Below are 20,179 nucleotides of genomic sequence, written 5' to 3' on the forward strand. Positions count from 1 at the left end.
ATATATATATATAGACTCAAAATGCAAGAAACTTAATCTCAGTATTCTTAATCTAAAAAAAAAAAAAATCAATATAAAGTGTTAAACATTGATTTATGGTCCTCCGTACAGGAAGTGGGTAGAGCTATAGATAGATAGGAAGGAACAGTGCATCAAACAGCAACAGTATTTTTTATATTTTACTGTCCTTACTCACACCCTGACTCGACTGACCCAGAGAACTGAACAAACTGTTCTGCGTCTAAACTTCTTCCCTCTTCCGTGAGTCATATACATGATGCTTGGTCTGTTTGCTGGTAAGAAAGTGATATGTATGTCTTTGCTGACTGCTGCTGCATGGGAGATCAAGGAAGAGACTCAGGAATAGGAGCATAAGATTATACAGTGTTATCCTGAAAATGGCTATTTATAATGAGAATCAGACTTTGGGTAAACACAGACACAATTCATAAAAGCTTCAAAATATAGTATAACTTTATTCTGCTTTTTAACAGCCAGGAATTTAATTGGGCAAAAAAAGTCATTATATAAACAATTTGTTTGTAGTTAGTTATTACCATATATTTATGGAAATATCATAAGTTCAATAACTAATAGTGAAAATGAAGTGCAGATATAAAATATGCCTCCATATGATCATCCTGGCTTATTCATTTTCATGGACTTCACTCATGTCAGATTAACACACAGTGGACGTTAAATTATAGCTTTATCAGTTCTGCCACAAAAAAACATTATACAATCAACCAGTCTTATCACATTTTTGGCAATGCTCTCAATTGTTCAAATAAAAAGTTAACTTCCCAAATCTGCATGAACACATACAGATGGTGCAACATTAATGAAATATAACCTTAGAAAATTCATTCTTAAATCTATTTGATCAACGGGATCCAGCAGAAACACAAACAGAATATTTTTACTCGCATAAAAACAGCCCACAGAGAAAAAAAGCTTTTCCAATTAATCATTTTTTAGTGCAAAAGAAAGTAAAATTGTGAAATGATTAAGGTGTCAAAAATGCTGACACCATCATTTAATTGATATACATTAATAATAGTGCTTTGTTTTCTGTAGAGATTTCAAATATCAACCATGTACATTACCACCTTAAATTATAATCCTGGTAATATTCAATGTTTGTTATTGCCGACAAATCCCGTGAAAAAACCAAAGGAAGGTTTTGAATGTGCATCTCGAGCGTCATATACAGTAGCGTACTCCTGTTACACATTATTCTATTGTCCAAAGACGGTTGCAATAAACACTGACACTACATTTTATTTTCAGCCAACCTCACATGCACCGTCCTGCTACTGTCAATACTCACAAAACTGAAATAGTCCTCAACAAAACACAATTTAGTCCCGTTGAGTAATTTTTGACCAAAACGCGTCACGTGTTGGTCCAATTACTTAGCTCTATAAAAAAAAAATGCTCTATGTTTTAAAGGATTCATGTTTCTAAGACCCGATATGCTTGGAGCTGACAGGAGGTGGAGGAGTCAAAGTATATAGAGACTGTTGGTTTGGTGGAGATTCAACAGCAGTTACGACCAGTGGCGTTTTCTCCTGGAGGCCAAGGGAAGCCAGGCTGCCCCAGTTTTTTCGGAGTGTAGTTATAATTTTAATAAATAAATAAAAACACTTCGTTTAGTTTCGGAAATTCTTTGCTGTGTGTTGCTGCCGGCCCGTCTCTCCCCCATTCTCATTGAGTATTTTGAGTGAAACAGCGCCCCTCTAGATGTTATGGTGAAACAGTAGATTGCACTCTCTGTTGCTAAATTGAGGGATTGACCAATCAGACAAGGATCACGTCATGCCCCTGCCAACCTGTGATTGGTCAGGGCCATGGTGTTGCAGTGACGCGTCCTAAAACCCGGAAGTAAGCTGCGCTCGGTTTCCCTCGACAAAAAAGCAATGGGATTTCTCCATAGGATTTAGGAAAATAGCTCGAAATAAAGTCAGTGGAAAACGAACCTGTTAGATAAATGCACGTTTTGTTCAGTCGGATAATATCCACATGTCTACCCTACTTTTATAATTTTCGAATCATAAAACTAATCGATAGAAGATAGATAGCGTCACTGCACCACTCTCACCTCCGTTAGAAAGTAGCAAGCAACTGAAGCAAGTGCAATTATGGAGGGTGGAGATTTGGAGTATTTAATCAAAAATAATTGTACTAAACTTCGGCTACAGCAGCAACAAATACAATCTGATCACAGGCCGATGCCCAAACTGGAGCTGTGTACAGAGAGGAAAAAAGGAGCGAATCGGACGTAAAACGTTAAAGGTCTCCTGATTTAGTTTGTGAATGAATGCTTATTAGAGTTTCGGCTGGAGAGTGCGTGCGGACCTGTCGGTTAGATAACAGGCGTGTGTAAGTCCTGCATCTGATACAAATGTGTGTAAAATGATACCGGGTGCTGTAATCACTCATCTGGTTACGTTATTACATTGACCACCACACCCCCGACCCAAAAGAAAGGACGTATTATTGGCTTCCCCTCATTTTTTCCCCACGCCACGCTACTGGTTACGACCTGTAAGGCCACAGAGCAGCTGGGCTAGCACCAGCAAGGTAACAATGCTAACACGTTTACTGCCTCCGCTGCTTTCAAGGTTTTGACGTTTCCATGGCATTTGTTGGCAATAACAAAATAATAGAATACCACCAGCCTTCCCCTTTAATATTGTCTGATGGCCACCTGGAAACAGAGTAACATCCAACCCACATTCAGCAACTAGTGGGTTCATATCATAGGTTCATATACTCCTTCAAAGTGAAAATAATCAATATCTAAACATCAAATATAGTAGAAATAAGGCCTAGGAAGTTTTTTTTAATGTAATACTCTGTCCCTATATTACATTTAATTTCAAGGTAAAATTAAAGAACTCCTCCTTTACCCAGTTTATTCATGTACTCCCCATATTTTGATCTGAACACACCGGGTTTGATTCCATTTCTACATCCTCCATCTCCTTCCCGTTTGTCCGCTCAGACACACCTTTGTCAGCGCTCGTCACTGACCCATTTGTTGCAGACACATTTGACGTTTCTTCCTCTTCCTTCTTATCTGGTACTTGATTAAAATCAGTCCGTGGGATTTTTTCTTCTATCCCAGAGGAGAGAGAGGGGGAATGTTTAGCAGTCTTAGGGGGGGCTTGGGCTGAGGTTTGACCGGTGGCTTTATTAGCACCAGCTTTCTCCTCCATCTGCTCGCTGGCAGAGTCCCCAGCAGAGCTGTTGCTTGGCAGCACCTTGTCATCTTCTCTCTTCTTCTTCTGTGTTTTTGTAGTGTCTGTATCCTCATCCGTTTGCATAATGACATCTGGTTCCTGGATGGGGTCCTTTGAGTCGTTGGTTAATGTTTCCTCGCTGTCTGCACAGGGCTCTGCCTTTGCCGTCGCAGAGTCAGGACTGGACGACTGATCCATTTCATCAACATCATCCGTGGAGTCATTTCCATTCTCCACAATCTCATCATTAGGCTCGGCCTCTGTGTTTCCATTTCCGACGTTCTCTGCTTCTGGTTTTGTTTTCTCAGGGGACGCCTCTGACAGTTTGTTTTTGTCTTTACTTGGCGTTTTATCAGTGTCTTTCAGAGCCTTTGTATTATTATCCAGTCCATCCTCTTTTTGCACAACTGCTTCTCCATCTTTGCTTTTACTCCGTGAAATGGACTCATCTTTTCCATCTCCATTCCCTACACCATCAGATCGTTTCTCTGCCTTCCTGAATTGTTTCTGGATCTTTCTGGGACACCACACAAACTTATCCTTTGGCTCAAAGTGAAGGTAGGCAAAGCGCAGAAGCTCCTGACGTTTCTGCTTTTCCAGGACAGCAAACAGGAAGTAGTCAAGCACGCTGCGCTTCATACTGCTGAGGGTCTTCTTGACTAATGTCTCTTCTAGAAAGAAGCGCACCAGTGGGGCCTGGAAGTGCTCGAAGCCCAGCTCTCCGAGGCTCTTCAGGATGCGAGTGATGCGCAGGTTGTTGTGCATATTCCTGCAAGAGAGCAGAAATTAATAAAAGAAAAGTACACATTGGCAATTTTATTTATACAAGATTATTTCTTGTTCTCTTATTATTATTTGTTCCCCCTTAAACTGTGGGTTTTCTCTGGAAGTTTTTCCTTGTACGATGTGAGGGTCTAAGGACAGAGGGTGTCGTTGTTCTCATACTGATATTCTGAACAATCTGTCCCGTTGTATTTGCTGTAAAGTGTCTCTACTGTAGGCTATTTTTATTATATGTACAGCACTTTGGCTCGACCAAAAATAGTTTATAAATGTGCTATATAAATAAAACTTGATTTGATATTATTTCTTGTATTTACCTTTCCAGGTTTCCGTATCGCTCCTTCCAATTATCTGCTCGTTTCACTTCACCCGTCTCTTTGTTGACCAAACGCATCCCGTAGAAGCCCAACATGAGTTCATAGGACTCGACTAGTTTCTTTTTGGCCTCTTCATTCTTCTTGAAGGCCTGGTGAGCATATACAATAAATGCCAAATATAACAAACAACTTGTAGGACACTTTTTGATGCATGCAACATTACAATATTGATCCAAAAGTTTAAACAAACTCATGATATTCAACATGGTGTACATTTAAAAGGATATCCAAATGGTTTGCATTTCAACCTGGATAGCTTATAGTACTGTTTTGGGGGGAAACAACTATAAAGTTATCTTTATGTCTATCCGTTTGTTCACATGAAGAGCTTAATGTTAAAGTACACTTTGAGGCATTATGCTTTAATTTGAATAATGTAGAGAAGGGAAGTGACGGGAAATGAGAGGATTGGGAGGAAGGTCGACACGACGTCAATGCTTTTCCTGTTTGTTTAACATGGAAATAGGCATTTAAACTATAACTGACGTGATATAAAGCAAACTTTTGCAGTTTTTTTGGTGATTTAAAATGCAGCTTGAAACTATTCCAACAAAATGCATCACTGTTGATGAAGAAATAATGCACAATTAACTGTTTGGTAGAGTGTTAATTTAAAGACTTGTTGTTTCCGAGGATACACTTACCTCAATTTCCTTCTTGGTAAGTTCTGAAGCCATGTAATTAACCCCCGGCTCTCGCAGTGGAAACAGCCTGAGAGAAACGACACAAACCATTTAACACTTAATAAACTCTACTCTTACTCAGGCAAGACCATGAAAACACCAGATACAGCTCTAAAGCACTATGATTCGACAAAATAAATCTAAATGATTAGACTTGGATCAGAAAGCTATCATCAACATGAGTTTAATCTTGGTACCACTGGAACATAAGGTCTACTAAATAATAGTCTTTCTTGTCAAATCTTTGACAAAAGTAATGGCCTGAACCTTGATTATTTTATTGAGAATAAATAGCTTGATTAAGATACTCAACAATGCATGAATGTATACTTATCTACTACTAAAATAGCTTTAAACGGGTACTAAGCTACTGACTTTTAACATTTTGCTATTCAGGAGGACCCTTTGTTTTACTTTCTGTTTCATCATTATGGTCTTTCTTAAAATAGTAGGACAGGTTTCCAAAGGTCATCCGAATCAGATGACATTGGCTCTGTAACATCAGACTGAACGTAGCCCCCATCAAAAGGCGTGGACAATACATACCACTGAATGTACGAGTGAACTCTCTCCAGTCTTTTGTAGTCATTTTTCCATTCTTTATGAAATGATTCAATGTAGACATCTGTACAAGCAAATAAAAGCACCATGTCACTGCACACAGACTTTTTAAAATACTGAACATATATCGTAAGAGAATTCAAATATATATTACCATCAGGTGAGGAGGGAAATTTATTGAGATAAAACTGCAGATTGTTCATTTTGTCTTCTGAGCACTCGTCATCTGTAAGATTCTGTCAAAACAGAAAAAACACACATTTTGAGATCTCCTTAAATGTGGTTCACAAGATGTTGTTTTTGCAGTGGTGTAAAGTAACCAAGTAGATTTAATCAAATACTTTACTTAAGTTCAAGAGACTTTGAGTATTTTAATTGTTTGCTACTTTTTACTCTTACCCCACGACAGTCCAGAAGTAAATCATGTACTTTTACTCCACTACATTTCCTTAGTACCTTTAGTTACTTTACAGATTTTGTTTAATAATGTGAAATATAATCATCACTTAAATAAGACTTTAGTTACATCTGGAGTAAATTCAAAAACTATCCTGCATAATACAAAGTAATTAAAGGTCCCATGTCATGCTTTTCCGGTTATTACCCGTCCCTTGTGTTATGAAGCTTTTTATGCATGTAAACGGTCTGCAGAGTCACAAACCCTCAAAGTACACCCTGTAGCGAGTAATACTCTAACACAGAAAAGACCTGTCTATGCTGCCCCTGAACGCCTCGTTGGAGATTTCTCTTTTTCCATTGTGTACTTAATCTTGGGTATAGTGACGTATTTGGGTATAGTGACGTATTTGGGTATAGTGATGTAACGTAACGTCCGCGGAGCCGTTACATTTGGACCAATCCGCGGACTTCCTCACACACACACTCGGCTGGAAGTTGCGAGGCTCGCTGCTGCGAGGCGCGGGACAGTGTGAGCTGGCTCACTGGTGTGGGGTCGGCGAGACACTGCGGAACTCAGCCTGAGCACACACACAAACTCCCAGCCAGGCTGCGGGTGTGTGTGTGTTTCGGGCTGGGTTTCGCTGTGTCTTGCAGACGGCCACTGGGTTCACAGGGAGGGGGCAGGAGCTCCAACAAGCCGTTTAGGACAGATTGAATACACATACTATACTGAGATGCTGTATGAGAAACCAATGTGAGTTTGAAAAATTGCACAATATAAATGTATTTTAGTATACCTCAACAATGGAATTATGATCAGTAGAAATGGCCATGACATGGAACCTTTAGAATTAGCTGCACCTTTAACAGCTTTTCACAACACTTTAATACATCAATAACATATCATTTATATTATTCTGAAATTGGCCAATCTGCATAATTAGTACTTTAAGTATATTTCGATGTGAATACTTTTGTACTTTTATTTGAGTAACATTGCAGGACTCTTGTATACAGTGTTCCTTCCCTTTGGTACTTCTGCTTTTACTTAAGTGCAAGATCTGAGTATTTCTTCCCCTTGTGTTTTTGGTTCAGATATTTTTGGTGTCACTTACTGGATATCCTCTCCTGTAGTTCTGCATGTCCTTTGCTGCTCTCATGTTCCTGGGCGCGTGATGCCACTAAAAATAAAAGCGAAAGTGAAATTGACATGCATACCGTTGCACTATGATATGCATTTGTATAATTCACATGTGATTCAACCTACGTTGCTTCATCATTACAAATAACACCACACGACATGTAAGGTTTCTAATGACAGTATAACATTTATAACATTATTATGTACACTACAAGTTGACATAAGGCCAAGCTAATCCATTTCCTATTCCCGCAGAAGGGCTTAACACTTATCTAACATATAGTAACTGTGCATACAAATTACACACGATTCACAGGAACAACTATTAGCAGGATAACATATTTAAACCTAACACCAGCGACTTTTAACCCCTCTGAGTAAGCTACCGTCAGAGGCTAGCTAGGCTAGTTAGCATCCTGCAGCAGAGGCTATCATTAGCTTTCCAGCCGTGGTAATACTGACAAACGGCTGGCCAGGTGCAGGCAATGAGTAAACATACTAAATTGTAACATAGGATGTAGGTACACTTTGTTTTTTTGCTGAATAATATTTAAATCACGTACTAAATTCCAGGCGGATTTGTTTTTGTCTTGGCAGGACCGTCGGGTCTGGCTCTCTCCGGCCGGGTCGTCTCCATCACTCTCCGAGTCCCAGGTCGAGTCGTACTCGCAAACACAGTCGTCCTCCATGACTACAAAATGATCCTTCTGTGACTAGCTAAGGCTATGTAGACGTGTAGCCTGATTAAGCACTATATAAATACGGGGCATGCATGAAGTCACACTCGCATTTTTAGGTTAGTCGAGGACGGTCAGCCCTAACCATCCGTCTCTCAGGTCGTCAGACAGTGGCGCCGACGGCGGCTGCAGTACTGATGCTGCCTTCAGGGGCCTCCCTATCTGAATAGGAATTATCGTTGCTCTCATAGCTTGACACACACAAAAACATAATTTGGAATTTGATTTATTTAGCCAAATATTTTATCCACAAAGTTCGCCTCCTCAAAATGTCCCCAGTATTTACTAATGTTTTGGCACACAAAGAATTCAAAGAAATGTTGCAAAAGTAAAAAAGCCCAACCATTTGACCAATTTCTACACACCTTCATTCCTGATTGACCAATTGTGTTTAGTTTTTCATTTGAATTCAGTTTTTTGTTCATAATGCCCTCAGTTTGAATTCATTTAATGGACACTGATGTCACATGTCATGAAAACAATTATATGAATAATAATTTAATTTGTTTAATGCAGTTGTGAATGTGCTTTCTAATAAATAGTTCAATTTCCGACGGACTCTGAAGGCAGCACACGGTAATAAAAACAGCAACCGTCTGATATGAGTCAGACAGACTCTCTTTGAGGCAATTTAGCAAAACTATTCCACTTGACTGTTATATCACAAACAGTAATGATATACTAGAAGCATTGCTAACTCTTCAACTGACAAACAATGATAGCACTATAACATTTCCCTGGGGATAAATAGTATCCAATCCATCTATCCATCAGTCAAGATTTGTACATGTAGTCATACTTTTTGCATACGGATAGTCGTTGCAAAATATTTTGATTCAGATCAGCAGTTCAGTTAAAAAAATCAATAAAAAACCCTCCTCACAATAATTGGTGACATGTCATCAACCTGATATATGTATTGAATATGTATATGACATATTTTCGACAGCTTAAAGGTGGGGTAGGTAAATTTGAGAAACCGGCTCGAGATCGCTAGAATTTGAAAATACACAGCCGGAGAAAATCTGCCACTTTCTTATAGAGCCCCTCCTCCAACACACACGGACGCGCACATGACCAATGAGGGCACGAGATAAGTTTGTGCCCCGATGGAAGGCTGACAGGCAGGTAGGCCATCCAATCCGTTTACGGATTGGTTGTACTTTTTACAGTATTACGGCTTCTCCAGATGAATTTTTGTTATGGATTTGTTGTCAAAGCACTTCAGATATTCATTGCTATCGAGATGTTAAGAGCATTCCATGGAATATAACAAAAAGTGTATCTCGAGCCGGTTTCTGAAACTTACCTACCCCACCTTTAATTAATCCGTTTGCGTGTGAATAGTAAAATGATTTATCCTTTTTTAATTATTGGACTTTGTTTCAAGAGTGGTACTGTCTTTGAAAGTTAGATAGAATGCATACAGAATTGCCTAAGTATGAATATTGACAGAATAGAACAAATTAATAGAAATCTATTCATGCACATTTCAAATGTACCTACATTTTAATATAGACAATAATATAAACGTATAAATATAAAAGGACTGATGTAGATTAAGCAGGTCAGTTTTACATCTTAATTTTTTGTCAGAAACAAACAAACAGTCCAGCAAGAATTCAGCCTCCTTTTATTTACGCCAGAAAGACTTTTAGTTTTGTAGCTGTCTATTTGTGAATTTTGGGAAGAAGTGTTGGTATCTGACACACTAATCCTTCCTGAGTGTCTGTGTAATTTCTTTAGTATTCATGTGTCATCATTTGTATGCACCAGCAGCACAAAGGGGTGTGAGGATCATCATCATTCGACCATGATTTCCATCCTCTGACAGTAATTGGACAGTAACATTTATACAAGGCAGTATCTCGCCATCAAAAGGTATAAATAGACTCGTGTATTATCACAGGGGGATTCAATTTTGAATGGCCGCTGGTGTGGGTTTCTATTTCTGGTGTTAGTTACTGTGGAAACCAGCGGGCTCTGCAGGCATCCAGTATTTGCTGTAGCTATTTAGTGTCTGCTTTATAAAATGAATTCCCTGTTCTCTTGTTCTCAGAGACTTTCATGCAGATGGAACGATTTGTAAATATGTAAAGAGATTTTTAAATGATGTATTCCCAGTCTGGCTGCATTTGTATGAGATTGAAATCATTTTGTGACTTTTCCTCTCTACATCCCCCCTTGTAACTGCGAGCGTCCTGCTTCCTGTTGCATGGGGCCTTATGGGTGGAGTCGAGGGTCATGTGGGGGAAATGGGTTACAGCAGCTATTTGTCAAATACAGTACCTGTTTGTGTTTAAAGTCCTTCCCAAGTTCTTCGAAACTACTAGCTGGTTTCAAACTGATTTATTAAACTGAGGCTCGGAATCTTTTCCCATAGGAAACATCTGATACCATCATCATCATCATGATCATACCAAATCGATAGCAACCAAACACAAAGGCACTGAAGCATAACAAGCTGTAACACCGTTTAATTACCCATAATAACCATTTTAGTCAGACAACTCACGTGTTTCTTTAACATGTTTATTAGAAGCAGCATATATAGTTGAGTTTGGCGTCTAGGCTCGGGCCTCATAACTCCACAGATATCTCCATGGGAGCCTGCCTGCAGATCTCCACTCTCAGGACAGTTCCGGTGCAGACCTCCACTCTCAGGACACCTCCACTGTCAGTACAGGAAGGGACGATGCTGACGCGTTATTTTCCCGCCCACCGAAGGACTCGTTTGATGGACATTTTCAAATCACAATGGAGACTCATCACGGAGGTGATGAGTCCGACCACCGTGCACTTTGGGTCGGCCTTGGTCAAGCCCTTTTGACCCCCCCAGCCTGGTTCTCGTAAAAATGGTGTCACATGACACCATGGAGGAATGTAACGGGAGTTGACAGGGGACTCTGCCCTCCTCACGAGTGCCTATTTTCGGACACTTTTTTTCACTTTTCCCCGGTTTTATTATTTACAATGTCCCCGGTTTCTACCGGGGACATTGCCCGGTCTCGGGTGTCCCCACACGGCCTGTGTCCAGACCCCCCCGCCCCACACTCCTCCATATATTAACGGATTTTGACAATTTTTGTTGCATTTTTCTCCTCTCCTCTCACTGATCGAATGGCAAACGTGTATGGGGTTTATTCCCTATCTTTATTCAAGAGCGTGGTATTTAAATTTGAGAGCATACTTTATGTATTTATTTCCCTCAAACTCTGCCCTCGCACTCAAATAGTGCCTGGCTGCTTGCACTTAGATTTGCTCTGCTTGTGCTCAAACTGTACGCTTGCACTCAGATATATTGCTGCTCAGAATTATTCTGTGCGCGCTCGAAACTTTTTCTGCTCTCAGAATTATTCTGTGCGCGCTCGAAACTTTTGTGCAACAATCCTGTCAAAATCCCTCAACCAATAGGAGGCCAGGTGTCTTTGCGGGTGCGTTCGCTTTATTTATTACAGCGTCCCGTAAGGGCGGTTACTCTTTGGTTTATATACTCCCGCCCTCCACGGCTTTATAACATAACATGTACATCACTTCGCTGTACAACTTTTTTTTGGAGGGGGTGGGTGTAAGCACAGTTAGTACATGTTTATAAAACGGACAATTCAAATCAAGCAATCTGATGTTTCTTAGTCGTGATATAATGAGCGTATATCCCGGGTATAATTGTAGTTACTTTTCACAAGTCAGTATCCCTCCGCGTCTGAGAACCGTTACAACCATATGGTTACGTCCGTCACGAAACTAACTAACTAACAACGCTTAAAATGGAAACATTTAAGGTTAACTTCAACCTCCGGGGTGGCCTTACTATGGAGGAGTGGATTGAGAAGTGCCTATCTCCAGAAAAAAAAAGCACCTAAACGACGACAATGCTGTCTGTCTATTATGTTCTCTAGCTGTTATTGTTGTTGCATAGCAACCACCTCGCACTATGTTTTGTGCAGAAGGCAACGGAGGGACTATTTTATTTTGAACATCATTATTTAATAATAAAAACTATTTACATTGGAGTGTGTATTTTTCTTTCACATTGCCAGCCACACGTGGCATCTGCGTGCGGGGGCGGGGCATCACAGACATGCTGCAGCGCTGTGCAGTGTGCACACAGTTCTGCCGGCAATGAATATTACATTTTGTGAGGAAACTTTTCCACCAATAATTCCAATAAGTATTCCAAAATGTATTCACTTCAGGTTTACGAAAATAACTGTAATCAGATTACTCGTTTTTCAAATGTAACGCCAGCTGAATACACTTTTGTATTCTGATTACGTAACGCCGTTACATGTATTCCGTTACAACCCAACCCTGTGTATATCTCTCTGGACTGTCCACCAGCAGATGAAAAACACCCGCCTCTTCCAAGGGACGAGGGAACCGTGCGGCAGAGTTTCCGTTAACATTTTTTTTCTTCTGACATGATCGTATAGATCGCTGCTAGATGAGGGTAACTCTTCTTGGAGTCTGGCTTTTTTAAAAAAACCAAAGTTCATCAGTGAACTTTGGGCCATCATTTATTTTGCAGGCAGCTCTCTGCCTCTCTCACGTTATTATGGCCCGCACCGGAACCAACAATCAGTTTTTACCGTAAATGAGTTCGGTTCAGAGGATAAAGCACATACAACATTAATTAAACTCGATATTTGTTCACTCGAATTTCACTTTGAATTATTGGATATTCTCAATGGGTGAATACATTTTTTTATAATAATAAAAAAATAAAAAGATTAATTTTTTTTTTTTTAAATGACACCGAAGCTTTCTCAGGGTGGGCCCATGAGTAAACTGGGTGGGCCTGGGCCCACCCTGGCCCTATGGTGGCTACGCCACTGGTACATACATTAGTGGAAAGTAGATGCCAACCTAGAAAGTAACAACGTCAGTTCACTCAAACACTGCTCAGTTCAAGTGAAGATATCAACATTTGTTTTTTCTCTTTTGTAGATGCTTGATGAGACACTCAACCTTTATATCAAGTTTGCATTTTTACTATTTGAAGACAGCTTTCCAGAAGCTTTAAATACTATTTTAAAGGTACATTTAGTTCCCTTTAATTACATTTGAATTGAAGTTTCTTTGCAGATTCTAATTATTAACACTGAACCAATAATAATAATTCACCAACTAAATTATAGGATACGATGCATTTTTACTTTTGGTAAATAAATGATGTTTTTGATGCTTAAAGGTGGGGTAGGTAATTTTGGAGAAACCAGCTCGAGTGCGCTAGAATTTGAAAATACACAACCGGAAAGAGCCCCTCCTCCAACACACACGAACGCGCACATGACCAATGAGGGCACGAGATAAGTCTGTGCACAGATGGAAGGCTGACAGGCAGGTAGGCCAACCAGTTACTTTAGCCGGGCCGGCTCAGATGATTGGTCGTGCTTTTTACAGTACTACGGCTTCCACAGATGACATTTTTTAATGGATTTTTTTGTCAAAGCACTTACAGTTTTTCTCGATTGCGAACACACTAAAATTCTACATAAAGCACAATTATTTTAACTGACACTCAAAGAGCAAAACATTGGCTCAAATCTCCAAAACTCTAAACACGTTTTCAGCTTTTCACACAATTTGCAAATCAACATGGCACTTTTTTCAAACCACTGCACACGTTTCTCCACGTAAGACACAGGAATCTGACGTGTTAGCAGGTTTAAAACACTGATATTCAAAATGCCTCACACATGGACCAATGATCAAGAAACACGTTCCACCTGACCAAACACCTGATTCTTTCACACACACATACGGGTATTGGGCCGAGGGCGACACCGTACTTCCGGTATCCGCCATTTCACGTGAGGTGCAAGCAGAATATCATAGTCTATTGCCTTAATCAATATCTACTCAACTCTAAAATACCACATATATGCAATGGCATGATAATATTATTGTGACAAGTGGCGTATTCACCTGGTGTTTCCAGAAATTAGACGTAGATGCAGCCAAAATCGACGAAGGCCACTTTCGGGGGTCGTTTTTCCATACATCTGCAGGCAGTCTGTAAGGGCAATCCGACAACCCACACAGCTCTAGTTTACGCTGGTAACGACCTAGAGCACACCCCTCAAGTCCAGAGATGTAATCCGAAGACATGCAGCGATTTCTTCGGTCGTTAATTCAGAAAAAAAACCTAGTGCGCTCTGCCTGGCTACGTTAGCTAGCTGTTTATATTTGTACCTCCAGGATATTTGCACCTCCAGGAAAATGGGGTATTTATATATATTTATATATATATATATATATATATGGCGCGCGTTGCATTGTGGGTAGCTCGTGACGTCACTGTGTGTGAAAGAATAGCATAATTGTTGGCTCATCAATCCGGATGTTAACACTATAAAAAGAACACAGGTGAGTTCTTTCTTACAGCAACAATGGAAGCCAACATGGAAGCAAGAGCAAGAGGAAGAGGAATAGGTGGGGTGAGAGTGAGAGGAGGAAGGATGAGAGGAGGTAGAGCTGGAGGGAGAGGACGTGGAGAAAGAAGAGTACTCTCTAATGCAGGGGTGGGGAACTTCCGAACCCCGGGCCGTATACGGCCCGCGAGACCATTTGATACGGCCCTCGAGGTAATTTATAAACACACGCAATAAAGAAACACATTTAACCAAGCGAGTGCCTGTTTTCCTGGCCAAGGTCAAGGTCTTTGAACACAACACGAGCCTAATGTGTCATCACGTGGTACATGTCTCGTCTGACTCTATGGTATGACCCTGCGTCTGACAGGGGTGCAGTTCTGACGGAGAGCACCAGAACGCGGCTCCGGCACTTCAAAAATGGCAGAACCCATAAGGAGCCGTACACATGCCTCAGTTTTTGCGTGGCTGTGTCTTTAGTTGAAAGCCCAGTGGCGATCTGTTCATCTGTCATGCTGATCATACAGTCAATAACTTGTTATTGGCATCTTGTTAGCTAGCTATGCTAACGAATATAAGAAGCTTTTTCTACAACCAGTGAGGTAAAGGCACATCTTTATATGATCATTATAGTTATAAAAAAATAAGAGAATAAAGTAAACTACTATATAAAATACTATATGACAGTAAAAAAAAGTTGTTATTAATAAAAAATAATACAGTTTAAAAGGGGAGTGATTTGTAAAATATCCATAAAGAAAAATAAATCTGTTTACAGTTCTGTTTCATATGGGTGTTGAGAGATGTATCCATAGATCTCTTAATGTTGCTCTCAAAGTGCACCAGATTGATGCTTTTAACTTCAATATTTTAAAAAAACCTTCCCGGGGGAGCATGCCCCCCCGGACCCCCCTAGAGGAGGTTAGGTCCCCCACCACTTAAATCATGTCCACATGGATAGGAAACTAAATACATTTGCACATATCTTGTGTCCATATATTTCTGTTTTGGTGGTCATGCCACAACCGTGCACGTTGTGCATGCATACGCGAGTCATGGTAAGATATCTGGATTATAGGTTGTTTTTGCTTTGCACAGCATGAAAGAAAGGCCAAATGAATGGGCTGTGATTTTAGTTTTTGAAGCAGAGGTCAATAATGTGTACGGCCCTCGGAGGATGTTGAAAAAATTGAAATGGCCCTTGAGAGGAAAAAGATTCCCCACCCCTGCCAACACACTCTCACTCCCTAAGCGTCCAATAGCGACGTTTGGTCAGTGTCCGTGGCGTCCAATTGTGACGCTCCTAGGCTCCTTCAGCGTCATAAAGGGACGCAAATAGCTTTCAACTGATTGCAATGTATTCCCATCTGCGTCGGGATTTGACGCTCATGGAAGCACGGCATTCGTTTATGCCGGCTGCCCTTAAAGGCAATGTGAGCGTCCATTCCCATTGGATAACGGAGAATTGTACACCCGGAAGTAAGTATTCCTCTTACTGTCGATTGATCTTACAGTGATATCTGCACTACTCATCGACTAAAAAACACCAGATTATCCTTGTTAATTACACAACATTGATTGGTTTAAATTGTGTGCAATGCTTTTGTATTTTTCCCCTTCGATTCGGAGAAACAAATATTTTTTCTGAGTAAAGGATGGCAGAAGACACTACACTACCCAGAATCCCCAGCTATCGTTTGGACTACACCATGTGCTCTGTTTGACAAACCCCGTTTTTTTCACCATTCATTCCGATGGCTGGCGTCTATGTCACGTGATCTTCAAATTTCTCCCTGCAGAAAAAGAAAACATGGCCGAAATTCGTTTTATTCTCGGTGGAAAATGCCTATTTTAAAGTTAGTTTGGCCATTAAAATGCGTTTTGATGTCATTTGATGCGAGAAATATGAGTTGTTATTTCAGATTATGTGTGCAGTGGATGTACATGATCTTTAGTTTGCTAGTTATTACGAAGATTACTTCAGGAAATCGCGACGTTTTCATTGTTACCAAGGTGGTTGCTAGGGACGCTGCTATCGATATTATTTCTGTTATGTTGTGTAACTGTTTAATGGTGTTATCTTTATTGCTACCCCCTTCCCCGTCAATGTATAGTGTTGGTCCACAGCCTAAACATATTAGTTTAACAAAATCCGCATCTAAAGATAGCCTACGTTATTTTCCCCCTGTGCAATTCCAGTCTCACATCGCATCATTTAAAAAAAAAAATAATAATACCTTATTCCGAGTGTGCTTGCTTTTCTCTTTGAAAGTCATCACATAACGTCATTGTAATACACGGTTCGGCTGCATTACATATTACATATCTGCCGTAGTTCTGTATTTATAGAGCCCTGATGAGAAGACAAACATGAGGAACTGAAAACGTGACGTGGATCATAAATATATCAGCCATTAAACATCTTACATTTCTTTTCACACAATACGTCTCCTTGCAGTATCAACACTAATTCGGCTCACTTTTATATTTGATCCAATTGGTAGATAGGCTGTATTTACACCATAAAGGTGCACAGCTGATATAAAGGGACACCCGGTGGTTAAAGCATGTTATTGAATTTAATTATTTTTATTATTAGATATTAATACGATCCCTATAAAGTATATTCATTACTCGTTATTCTCTACTAATAGTTAATTAAAGACTGTATGTAATGACTATTTTGCACATCCCTTTCAAGATTTTCTAAGGTTTATTGACATATCATATAGGCCTACACAACTGTGGTGTATTTCTGCACTGAATGAAAAACTTGGGTTGCAGGTTCCTCAATAGTGCATTACAAGACATCTATCAATATTTGTGCATACCTCCAGCAATGTTAACTATGTTGAAGCACTTATTTTAACTGATATTATACATAATGTATTATACTCTTATAAGATGTATGTAGATATTTCATCTCCGGCCTTGTCAGGTATTGAACAATCAATAAATAAAGAACACCGAATTGTTGAATATAAAACACAGAATTTGTGTGATTATACTAAATGATTTTCAAATAAACACAACTGCATATTTAACTGCTACACATGCTGATGTAACGCAAATGTTCCAACTTGGGATCAATAAAGTATATCTTATCTTAAGCTGATCGATGGCTATTGCCATATTTGCAAAATGTGCCTCTGAACCTTGACAAGTGCATGTTTCAGGCTTATCAATTAATGTAATGTAATGTTATCACAGGGGTCACACACATAAGACCAGCTGTTAAATAAAGCTCTTCTGACCTTAGCTGGCATGTGGGTATATATATTAATACTGCCCATAATGGGCACAAGCAATTTTCACCCATGTATTAATTATATTTTTTAAATGTGAGTGTTTCCTGTCCCCTAAACCTCCAGGGATGTACACAGTTTAATACTGGCAACTTCTTATTATGGGAAATACGAAAACGTCTTTTAAAACTACAACTCCCAGTAGAGACGTGCCATAGAAAACATGTTGCGAAACAGAATAGCCAGCATGTGTAGTTCTGGGGACGGGGTGGGGGAGGGGGGACGCGGTGGACCCGTTCAAATCCAGTTTTGGACAGTCTGCCGTGGTTCCATCCCATTTCAAGTGCTGTTCGAGAATCGGCTTAACCCGCGGAGCACACTCTCCAATCACAGAGCTTGAGGACTATCACAGGGTTTGTCAAACAGAGCACATGGTGTAGTCCAAACGATAGCTGGGGATTCTGGGTAGTGTAGTGTCTTCTGCCATCCTTTACTCCTGGGAATGGACGCTCACATTACCTTTAAGGGCAGCCGACATAAACGAATGCCGTGCTTCCATGAGCGTCAAATCCCGACGCAGATGGGAATACATTGCAATCAGTTGAAAGCTATTTGCGTCCCTTTATGACGCTGAAGGAGCCTAGGAGCGTCACAATTGGACGCCACGGACACTGACCAAACGTCGCTATTGGACGCTTAGGGAGTGAGAGTGTGTTGCCCCTGCTCTAATGAAATTACATGTTATCAACCATGGTTTGACGATGAGAGAGGCTGGACAGAGGGTTCAGCCTAATCTAAGCCGATTTACTGTTGCCTCTGCAATCCGGACACTTAGACTTGAAAACAGGTTAGTTACCAGTTTGTAGCTCTGCATAATTCATGATATATCAGTGCTTATATCCGTTGTGTGAAACGTATTTACTTCATTACTGTAATTGAATTGCTGGCATGTTGCATACTATAACTGTACAAACATCCTGCACAATTTACTGTGGTCTACTTACTTTTATGCAACACAGACACTGACCGACCACTATATCTTTGTTGTTTATCTGAAGGACTGAGAAACAAAGAGGTGGAAGGCCAAGGATTTTCAATGAGGCACAGGAAGCAGCAGTTACAAACTGGGTTTTGGAAAACAATGCATCACACTTAGAGAGATCCGAAGCATATAGTAACTATGTGCTGAGATGCATGTTGCACAATGTTAGTTTTGAATAAAATGTGATTTTTTTTCAACAACTCATTTGTATTTCTTCATTTACTGTATTTCTGTAAACTCAAGCAATCTTTCTCTGCAGAAAACTCTATGTACAGAGCATAGCCCAGAACAGATGGAAGTGCTTTAGATTATGCTCAGCAGTGTGTAGTTGGGTGGTCAATCAATCTAGTATTATGAATGAAGTGTGTTATATTTGGTGCAAAAGTTTGCATTTGGTAAGTGTGTATGTAGTTTTGAGGGCATTTCTTCATTTAGCAGGAGAAATTAGGTATTTTGCACTTTGGGTGTGTGGTTTTGTGAATTGTGTTTAGTGTTCTGAGAAACTGAGCAATTAAAAAAAAAAAGTGTGTTAGCAATCGAGAAAAACTGTAAGATATTCATTGCTATCGGGATGTTAAGAGCATTCCATGGAATATAACTAAAAGTGTATCTCGAGCCGGTTTCTCAAACTTACCTACCTTTAAAAGTATGTACTTATAAGTGTACTTTTGAAGGCATGAGTTTTTAAAGTGTGCAATAGCAAGTTAGATCTTCTGTTTAAAACAACAATGTAATCATTTATATCAAGTTTTTAACATATGTGTCCTAAATCCTAAACTGCTTTAGTCACAGGAAACCAGCGGATCACTATACTAATTAAAGTCTTTGTAGGGTGAGTTGCCCTAATGTGGGACACGCCCTAATGTGGGACACCTAAGCCCAAATGGGTGTGGGTCTTCCGCAAACAAATGAGAGTCAATTAAACTATGGGTAAACACAAGCTGTGATGTCATGGGATCAAAATCACATGACTTCTCAAATGTCCAATCACAGATGAGGGTGTGAAAACATTCAAACAGGAAGTACCCTGTGTGAAGACCACCCACAAGGTCAGTGACGTAGTGTTTTGACAAATTTAATGTTAAGGTTTTAAATTTCGTTTAAATAAAACAATCTTGGAAGTTTTTATCAAGATGTGTTTATGATATGTTTGTTCATCAGAACATAATATAATATGGTGTAAATATACTATATTATTTATTTCAATCAAATGTTCCATCGTCCCACTTTAGGAAACATGTTTCGCAAAGTGGGACAGTATGATTTGCCTAATGTGGGACAGTTCTTCAGTTAGGCAAACATGTGTGGAGGGGCATGGATTGTGCAAGAGCAATGGTTATTTACAGGGTTTTAGTCTTCTAATGCATTATTTTAGATATTTAAGGTGATGGGCAAATTATATTAAATAATTGGGGGTCTGTTAAAATGGTATGACAAAGTCAGGGAGAATGTTAGGGATACATGTCTGAGTTTAGAAGATGGCAATGAATTTAAGCCCAAATATTCATAGTCATTTAATAAATCCTTCCAACACACGTTTTATTCTATGCATATTAATAATGAATTGAATGCATTTTAGATCACATTGGCAA

The 20,179-nt window shown here is 39.7% G+C and overlaps 1 protein-coding gene across 1 annotated transcript; it reads right to left on the reverse strand.

Moving 5' to 3' along the window:
• Window positions 1–451: 451 nt before the first annotated feature.
• On the reverse strand, window positions 452–8,056 carry ogfr (opioid growth factor receptor). The gene is made up of 7 exons (XM_034086879.2): window positions 7,753–8,056; window positions 7,164–7,229; window positions 5,804–5,885; window positions 5,635–5,713; window positions 5,050–5,116; window positions 4,346–4,494; window positions 452–4,014 (listed from the first exon to the last, which is right to left on the reverse strand). Exons 1-7 carry the CDS (start codon window positions 7,876–7,878, stop codon window positions 2,922–2,924), a joined length of 1,662 nt encoding a protein of 553 aa, XP_033942770.1. The 5' UTR covers window positions 7,879–8,056; the 3' UTR covers window positions 452–2,921.
• Between the last annotated feature and the right edge of the window lie 12,123 nt (window positions 8,057–20,179).

Source organism: Pseudochaenichthys georgianus, chromosome 7 (assembly GCF_902827115.2).
Source record: "Pseudochaenichthys georgianus chromosome 7, fPseGeo1.2, whole genome shotgun sequence".
Classification (NCBI taxonomy): Eukaryota; Metazoa; Chordata; class Actinopteri; order Perciformes; family Channichthyidae; genus Pseudochaenichthys; species Pseudochaenichthys georgianus.

Bases quoted from the DNA above. Each gene is read 5' to 3' on its own strand.
- ogfr (XM_034086879.2), bottom strand. From the start codon at position 7,878: ATGGAGGACGACTGTGTTTGCGAGTACGACTCGACCTGGGACTCGGAG. The intron at 7,230-7,752 runs GTACGTGATTTA...TTTTATTTTTAG, and splicing joins ACAAATCCGCCTGGAATTTA to TGGCATCACGCGCCCAGGAA. The intron at 5,117-5,634 runs GTATGTATTGTC...CGTTTCTCTCAG, and splicing joins GTTCACTCGTACATTCAGTG to GCTGTTTCCACTGCGAGAGC.